General features: G+C 47.5%; 3 protein-coding genes across 3 annotated transcripts; 1 reads left to right on the forward strand and 2 right to left on the reverse strand.

Annotated features, from left to right (window-relative positions):
• Nucleotides 1-664: 664 nt before the first annotated feature.
• On the reverse strand, nucleotides 665-2,067 carry ASPBRDRAFT_201764 (FAD-dependent oxidoreductase; the record flags this gene model as incomplete). The annotated part of the gene is made up of 7 exons (XM_067621597.1): nucleotides 665-903; nucleotides 961-1,048; nucleotides 1,108-1,304; nucleotides 1,355-1,397; nucleotides 1,460-1,528; nucleotides 1,592-1,665; nucleotides 1,722-2,067. The coding sequence occupies 7 exons, from the start codon at nucleotides 2,065-2,067 to the stop codon at nucleotides 665-667; spliced, it is 1,056 nt and encodes a 351-aa protein (XP_067472750.1).
• Nucleotides 2,068-2,957: 890 nt separating this feature from the next.
• On the forward strand, nucleotides 2,958-4,502 carry ASPBRDRAFT_201765 (MFS transporter; the record flags this gene model as incomplete). Its single annotated transcript, XM_067621598.1, has 1 exon — nucleotides 2,958-4,502. One exon carries the CDS (start codon nucleotides 2,958-2,960, stop codon nucleotides 4,500-4,502), a length of 1,545 nt encoding a protein of 514 aa, XP_067472751.1.
• Nucleotides 4,503-6,349: 1,847 nt separating this feature from the next.
• ASPBRDRAFT_190050 (CocE/NonD family hydrolase) lies at nucleotides 6,350-8,567 on the reverse strand. The gene has a single exon (XM_067620181.1). The coding sequence runs from the start codon at nucleotides 8,221-8,223 to the stop codon at nucleotides 6,577-6,579; it is 1,647 nt and encodes a 548-aa protein (XP_067472752.1). The 5' UTR covers nucleotides 8,224-8,567; the 3' UTR covers nucleotides 6,350-6,576.
• Between the last annotated feature and the right edge of the window lie 274 nt (nucleotides 8,568-8,841).

Below are 8,841 nucleotides of genomic sequence, written 5' to 3' on the forward strand. Positions count from 1 at the left end.
GGCATAAATCAGGCAGAACTTTATTGCCATCCTTTACCGGCTTCTTAAATGGGAAAATTAAGCGAAATCAGGTTAACCGCGGTTAATCTAGATTAGGTATATATATATTTTATACCTAACCGTTAACCTGACGGAAGGTATAGATTTTCCTATTAACCTACCCTACCCTGGCCGTTAACCACTCTAATTCTACTAAAGAAAAAAATAATATTTAATTCTTCTTTTTTAAGAAATCTGACTAATCAGAGTTATTTAGTATCTAGTATCCTAATAATATTCGACTTCAATGCTATTACCCTTCTGGTGTAGTGATTTAGTTTCGTGGTTAGCCCCATTTAATCTCCACTTTATTCCATACCTGAGGTGGTTATTTCTGATGGGTGACTAAAACATTCGTAGAGGCTTCTGTATCTGATCAGGACTGTAAGTATCCAAGTAATGTGATTTCTGCGCTTTTGAAGTCGATCATGGAGCCAATGCAATAAAAGGCTACAGGGTCGCGAATGTTTCATGGAACAGAGGGCGTTTAAGAGGTTTTGTTTTACATGTGTAAGTGCAGGCATATGGTAGTTCACTGCTCAAGCGGTCTCATATTTCTTATGTTCTAGTAATAGTCCTATTACATTGTATATAATTGCCTACACGAACTCCAGAAGTGAGTCTGTTACTGCTGCTTCTTGTATCCTCCTCGCATGAGAGGTCCGCTCATAACAGCATCCCAATGATGATAGGCGTACATCTGCTCGTTAGAAAGCTTGATGTCCATGCTACCTCGAGTGTAGGTGGATTCATCGTAAGCACTGATGTTTGACTCTAGGTCTTGTCCACCATAGACAACATTTCTAACAGCGTCAACATACAGCCTGGCATCTTCGAGAGCGTTGTTCAGACCCTGTGCCCGGACTGTAGCGCATTGATTCTTGTTAGAATTAGAATATACAACAGATAAGTGTGACTTACAAGGAACCATTGGATGTGCGGCGTCACCAGCGAGCGTGACTCTACCGCCATGATTAATCCAGGGGGTTATATTACCCCAATAGTGAAACTAACGACGACTCAGAAAGGGAAAATCTGTTTATGTAATATTCTCGACCTATTACTCACCTTCTCTCCGCTGATTTGCACATCATCACTGATCCATGCTGCTACAGACCTAAAAGGCTCGCAGTATGTAGAAAGGTATGCTCGAAAAAGATGCCTTCGTTCTTCCTCCGAAGCAGGAGGATCCTCATCAGTCCAGATGGAGAGAGTGAACTGGAAGACCCACGTATCCGGGGAATCTGGGTCCTGGATATTGGCCACTAAAGCGTGTCACTATGAGTTCTCTCCCGATTAAACTCAGATTACAGACCGGTAGAAAAGACGTTGGTGTTTTGGTACGGGTGTGGGGTTAGCTGCGCCCAAAGGACTGTAATCAGCAATAGAATGTACCTCAGGTTATTGCGCTTGTAGTTACCTGAGCTATGGGATGAGTATTACTTCTGATGAACAGGGCTTGGCTTTTGGTGAACGTTGGGAAGGCACTCTTTGACGTTTCCGATTAATTTCTCTGTTGGTCAGTTTTGAAGGAGGCAGCTTGTTTTCTCACCAGAATCATAATGTTGGCCTTGGAGAGCTGCTGAGCCTCTCCCTCCACAAGGTGTCCTCGGACCACACTTCTAGCTATTAAGAAGAGTCAAAATCTGTATTGCAAAGGGAAGCAGCTGCATTGTTCTTACCGCCATCAGCACCGATGAGCATCGTTCCTTTGGCGGTCTTCTCGCCATTGTTAAAAATCGCCGTAACGCCATCACGCCCGACATGAAAATCTGTCAGAGCCTGTCCAAACTCGATCTCGACTCCTTGCCTGAAAAGGTCGCGCAGCTTTCCTCTCACGATACGCCTTGGACTCGGCATGGCAACATTTGCCAGTAGCTTTCCGTTATGCCCATTAACAACGGGGATATTTTCAGCCACATGGGGATCCTGCTCTCCAAATCTGTTTGTCTCTGCTGAATTCAACTGTGCGAAATACTCAGAGGGGAGGCAGGCCTCGATGTGCCGAATCGACCAATGTAGGGCCATAGTCCATTGGCCTGATCGCTCAATATATTTCGGTTCTGGGTAACGTTCAAAAACCTTGGCAGAAATCCCGGCCTAGAAAATGCATTTCAGTAACAAAAACCTATGGAGCAAATACAAAACCCACTTTTTTAAGACCTTGTGCGATGAGAAGACCTGTAGCTCCTGCAGCGTGTTAGTTTCCCCCAGGCAGTGACTATTCCAAGCTTGCACGAACCAGCCCCCACGATCAGAACCTTGCAGTCGGACGTAGAGTGCGACACCGTCATTTTGGAGCAACAAAAACAGATGTTACGAGGAACAACACACAAGAAGTAGAGACTGGATCTGGTTGCAAGGAGAAAGGAAGATGAAAGGGCTAGAAAGAAGCGAAGACAGGGAGTCCGGGGTTAAATAGGTTGCACTTTCAGAGTCTGAGCTGGATGAGGTGAAAAGCCATAATGGACATCTCTAGTGAGTGGAATGGATAGGCCGTACATGGACAATAGCTGCTAGATGAGGAGCTGTTGGGCCGGGAGTTCGGCATGGGTCGGCATTTGTGAAACGAACACACCGAGTCGAGTGCCGGCGAGCGGCACAGGGATTTGAATTCCACTGAAATGGTGCTTGTTCATCCAGCAAAGGTCACTCACAGCACTGCATGTAATCTTTTCGGATATTCGCGCTGCCAAAGCCGAAAGCCGGGTCCCACTCTTAGTATTCGGTATTCGTGCCAAGAGACCATCTCAGGGAAAAGCGGAAGATGCATCGTCTCAGCTGAGAACCTTCTCCGGTCGCCTACGGTGGTAGTGATTACGTCTGATGTGGAAGACTCATATAATAACTGGTGGGCCCAGAGAAACATAACGTCTTACCCCATTAAACTCGAACACTACTCGGCGCTGATGGGACCAATGGCAGAAATCACTCCCACATCTACCCAGAAACTGTCACACTGGAGGCTAGTGTGTGATCAGGCCGGTATCACTGCCCAGGTTCGAGACTGGGCATATGCTGGCTCTGGCACAGAAACTGATCCGTTCATTGTCGAATGGCTGCCCGGTGACCCCCGCAACCCGAAGCTGTTCTCACCGTATAAAAAGTGGGGGATCACAGTCCTTGTGTCGTTGCAGACGTTTTCGGTTTCATTTACCTCCTCTGCCCTGTCCGGGGCCACGGAAAACTTGAAGGCGGACCTCCATATCAGCTCTGAATTAGCGGCGCTCAGTCTCTCCCTGTTTGTCCTGGGCTTTGCTGTCGGCCCCATGTTGTGGGCTCCCTTGGGCGAACTCTACGGAAGGCAGAAACTGGCCTTTCTGTCTCTTGGGGCCTTGACTATCTTCAATGTTGGGTGTACCGTTTCACCTAACATTACCTCCCTAATTATTCTCCGCTTCCTGGCTGGTGCTTGCGGGGCATCCTCTTTGACAAACTCCGGTGGTGTCATTGCGGACATGTTTTTGGCGTCAGAGCGGGGGCTCGCTATGGCTCTCTTCACGTCTGCACCATTCATGGGCCCAGCCTTGGGGCCCATTTGCGGTGGTTTTCTTGGGATGAAGAGGGGCTGGCGATGGGTAGAAGGAATGACATGTGTGCTCTCTGGAGTAATTTGGGCTTTTGCTGGACTTCTAGTCCCCGAAACATATGCTCCGCTGATTTTCCGGACTCGAGCACATCGGCTCTCAAAGAGCAACGGGGGGATATATATTAGCAAACTCGAGGTCGAAAAGACCGAAAGACCTTCCGCCGCAGAGGCATTCCGGGCTGTCCTTGTCCGTCCATGGGCCCTCCTGACCCGTGAGCCCATTGTCCTCTTTCTTTCGCTTTACATGGCTATCATATACGGCACTTTATATATGCTCTTTCCTGCGTTCCCGATTGTCTTCCAGCAGGGAAGAGGATGGAACGAGGGAACCGGAAATTTGTCCTTTCTAGGGGTCATCATTGGGGTGCTCTGTGCCACGGGCTACTCGATTTTCGACAATCGGCGCTATATCCGAGCCACGGAACAGTTAGACAGTATGGAAACACCCGAGGGACGTCTGCCTCCGAGTCTCGTGGGCGCCGTGTCTTTAACGGTCGGCTTGTTTTGGTTTGCGTGGACAAACTCACCCTCCGTCCACTGGATTGTCTGCATCGTAGCAACTGTCCCATTTGGGTTTGGAATGGTCCTTGTGAGCCTCAGTGTCTTGAACTATCTGATTGACGCCTATGTCCCCTTCGCGGCCTCAGTCCTCGCTTCAGCTACGTTGCTTCGCTCAGTCTTTGGGGCTGCATTCCCTTTGTTTACCCCTTATATGTATTCAGGGCTGGGGATACATTGGGCGTCTACAGTCCCTGCGTTTCTTACCCTGCTTTGCCTGCCATTACCTTTCGTGTTCTACAAGTATGGTGCTGCCGTTCGAGCGCGGTGTAAATACGCCGCGGAGGCTCAAGAACTCACACGAAAACTCTTATGACAAGTCTCCTGAACGTATTCCGGTATGTTATACAGTATAGACGCAATAATGGGGATATGCTACTAATTAGGCACACATGAGCGTGAGCATTGTCTGTATTTCTTCCCCGAACGGCTGCATAAACCCAGCCAATCATAGTCACGGTAGAGTGTACTCCGAGAGTTCTTCCACCTGCCCAACTTTATAGACAGATGTTCACGCTAGAAAACGCAGATCGTACAACACAACCAATCATGCCGCAGCCATTTTTGACTCCTTTACTTGACCGGGAGTGAATTTTGGAGGGAGAAGTTTCGTAGTTGTAATTTATCTTAACCCCGCCGTGGAACGCAGAAATAGCAATGGTCTCACATCTCACCTTCTGTTTCTGCCTTTCGATGTTGGCGCGCAAACATAGCGCATAGTTCCAACTCCTTCGCGGGTGGTCAAGAAGACTTGATGCTGGGGTGTCCAAGTTGCCCACTCAGTTTCTTGAGTCTGTTACTGACGCCCTTGGAATACCATAGCCAACCTCATAGCATCTATAGACACGTAGTACCCGGAGGGTTGGAGCCTGCAGACAGAGATCGCGGCCTCTAGACTCTCAAGCCTCCGTATTAATATTATCGTACGTGTTCATGGTTATTTGGTTTACATGCGAGCTGAAAGAATTTCATCCGCCTTAATGAGTTGCCGTCTTTTTTCTTGCCGCATTCAAAGATCCCCAACGGAAACCAATTAGCATCACTTGGAGTGCAATAGTACGGGGTAGGGGTACAGTTCTAAACTCATAGTCAGGTGTGTATCCTTCACTCGCTTTGGGGAAAGGCATACATGTGGTACTGTAGCTTGTTCCATGTGACACAAGAAAACAGGAATTAATGGGTCTGGTAAGTTATACTGTCCGCACCCATCAAATCCATGTCTAATGCACCATCGTTGTTTGCAGGCACATTGGCGATAACGGTCAATGGCTCATTGGCCCTCTGCCTATGCGAGCAAAGACTAACAGCTCGGCAGAATGCAGAAGGGGGCTTTCTTTTTATCTTTGATTATACTTTTTTAACTAGAGGGCACACCCGTAGACAACAAGGCTCTTAACAGAAGGGGTCACTGCCTACCTACTGTCCGCCTGAAATGGATTTCAAAAGCTATGTGCCAAATCGCTTTGTTACTCGCAACTCAGAGCAGTGTCAGGTCTTCTTTCATGTTACATATCGTATTCAGAACCAATGCAAATAACAAATCTGGAGAGATGATTCGTATTGCCTAAATGATAATTACACAGAATTCTAGATGTCTTGCATTCAAGAATAACATAAACTGTTACTAAGTAATTTGTTATTAGAACCATGCTAGGAGACCTTTCTAGTCTCTGAGCTACTTGCTGAAGAGGCAAGGTCTGATAGCTTCCTTGGGAATAACTGCCTGACGGTACTCCTCGACCTTCCGTCTTAACTAGGTAATATTTTCAAATGAACCTTATTGACCATAATCTTCTCTAAACTTGCGAAAGACTATGAGTCACAAGTTAATGCAGGATACAATTTCTCATCTATCCTTCTATTCCAGTCTGTCCCTGTGTTTTAGTTCTTATCTGTAAATATTGATCTTCAAAAGCGTAGAGTATGCTTACCTTGACCCGCGCGAGGCTATAAAACTGCATAATTCGGAACGTCCAGCTGCATTTAAGTTGCTATTATTCGTTTGTATGGAACTTCGGAAGCCTGGGCTCCATCGGTGGTCTATAGTCGCCATTTGATATGTCCTGAAGCTGCGAGGCTCTCATGCCGGGCATCATTTACCCACAGAACTACTTCTGATAATAATAGTGCTAGCGACCTACATGGAAACATTAACGAATGATGGTCTTAGTCAAGCTAATCAATGTATTGAGAAAGACAGTAGAAGGCATGCATGGCTTATGACAGAACAAACAAGCTTTAATTTGTTTTTCATCGATCTGCTGATGGTAGACACCACCTCAAGGCATAGTCTGCTAAACCTCTATTTGGGGGAGAGTTTCGGGATACATGAAGGGTTGCCAATTTTTCCACCGCGATGAAAAATCTGACGTTACATGTCTCTCCAATTATTAGACCATAGGCAGGCTGAGGTAGCTTTTGTAGATGCCACCAAAATGCACTGTATGGACCCCCTTGTTGATTTTTTCATCAAAGCCGATTGCCACATCTGATGGCTGAATGGACGCACCCTGGATCACCAACATTAATGTCTCCCCAGCACGAAAACTGGTTGATGTTGGGTGTATCTCAATTGTCATTTTCGTCGGCTCCTTGGCTAACAGAGGCAGCTGACGGGTATGGCTTAGCAATGGTCGGAACGATGTACTTGCCTCTGAAAGCTCACGATGGGAAGCCCGAAGCCAGCCGCGCGACACGATATCATTGGGATTGTTGCCGCTTTCTCCAAGGAAATAAACCTCGTCTCCATCACAGTCGAATTTCTTGAGACCGACAAACAAGTCAGCATCCTCGCTCCCCTCTGTGGATAGCCAGATAGTCAAGTGACTATGCCCAACGATACCAACATCACGGTCAAAGACGATTGAGAACGTTACTCGACCTTTTTCGCAGTTATAGCTCTCACTTGCTTCTGACGACTGCTCGTGTGAGAGTAATGACTGACTATTGCCAAGATAAAACGTCTTATGTACGGTTTGTTGTAGCGGCCAAGCAGCTCCGTGTAATAACCCGAAGCGGGTCCGGTTCTGGAAAATCTTCCCAAAAACCTTCGGGGTGTCTTCCCAGCCATTATCAATGCCCTTCACGAAATGATCAAAGAAACGACGCTGTATCGCTAGGCCTGCTTCGTCATAATAAGCGGCCCACTCAGGATCGCGATGGATATACAACCATTTGTGTGCCGACTCAATAGCCATGAAGTTTTCAAAAGCATCGCGAGTATGTTTGGCTTGGTCTGAAATGCTACCGCCTATCAAGGTTGGTACATTTACCCGCGTGATCAAACTGAGCAGTTCCTTCTGTTCCGCATAGTAAGGGTCGCTAAGCAGTCGCGGGGCGCCAGCGGTATCAGCGAAAGCGCGCAAGTCATCAGCTTGGGATGGATCATTCAAAGATGGAATAGTAAAATTCTCAAACACCCAGCGAGACATATAGGTATTAGGGATACCACCTAAAAAGTCAGACCGGAAGCGATCTGTTCGTGCATCCCACGGATTGATCGCGCAAAGGGATGGTGGGTGCAATGCTGCCAGAAAATACTGGCTCAAGCCGAGGTAAGAGACACCAGAAGTAGCCACTCGCCCATTGCACCACGGCTGAGCAGCGACCCACTCGATGGTGTCGTAAAAATCGCGAAAAGCGCCCGTTGAGAAAGGCTTCGCAAGCCCTGGAGACTTGCCAAAACCGCGTGCATCGACGTGAACGACGCCGTAACCATGCGGCACCCAAAAGCCCGGGTCGGGCCCTTCAAATGTTGCATCACAGCTGAACCGCATAATACCAAGGTGTGTGTTCTCAATGTTAGAGAAGTTATCATAACACTCCTTATGACGTTCCTTGCGGTAGGGAGTCATTGAACATATCACAGGAACAGGGAGGCCAGACGCCGGTAGGTAGCAATTGGCAGAGAGTAGAGTTCCATCCCGAAGGACAACCGGGACGTCGAGGATTCGTTTTATCTCGGGTAATGAAGGCAATACGTGGACTTGGAAGTCCTGCACAGAGGTATAGTGGCGGCTGGCGCGTCCCTCTTTCATGGTGTAAGTAGTTGAGCTGCGATGGCAAAGACTGGGAAAGACTAGAACAATTGGCTGTGGAGGCGCCTCCTCCTCTTAGATGAAAAGCGTTGACTTTCTGACAGAGCCAGGTAATGCAGGAGTTTCCTGTCCTGATCAAGGGGGAAATAAGAGGATTTATAATGTGGACTGAAGAGGGTATGGAATTAGTTCGTGGAGTGGGGTAGCTTCCAAGCACAACAACAACCCGGCACGTTCGGCACAGGCAGTCCGATTTTGTGGGGTTAAGGCCTTCAGAGGTTGAATAATTGGTGGAACTGCATATTGGCAAGGAATATGCTAGCAGTGAGTACGGCGAATAGGCCCCGAAGACGAGTATTGCATACTACGGAGAGTGTGCCGCGGGGAAAAGGGTTTTAATGTAATCGGACAACGAAGCGGCGCGACAACGAGCCGGCGTGGCAACCCTTACTGCTTTGAACCTCCATAACACGCGATATTCAATCTTGCTTAATTCAGTTAAAATTGAAGCTATTTAAATGTATGGAGGGTCTTTCTTGAGATAGGAGACTAGTGCTTGCCTGTAAGGCTTTTAATTATAATTAATTTATTACTAAGATGGCGTGTGCTGTAGTATTT

The sequence above is a fragment of the Aspergillus brasiliensis genome (assembly GCF_001889945.1).
Source record: "Aspergillus brasiliensis CBS 101740 unplaced genomic scaffold ASPBRscaffold_51, whole genome shotgun sequence".
Classification (NCBI taxonomy): Eukaryota; Fungi; Ascomycota; class Eurotiomycetes; order Eurotiales; family Aspergillaceae; genus Aspergillus; species Aspergillus brasiliensis.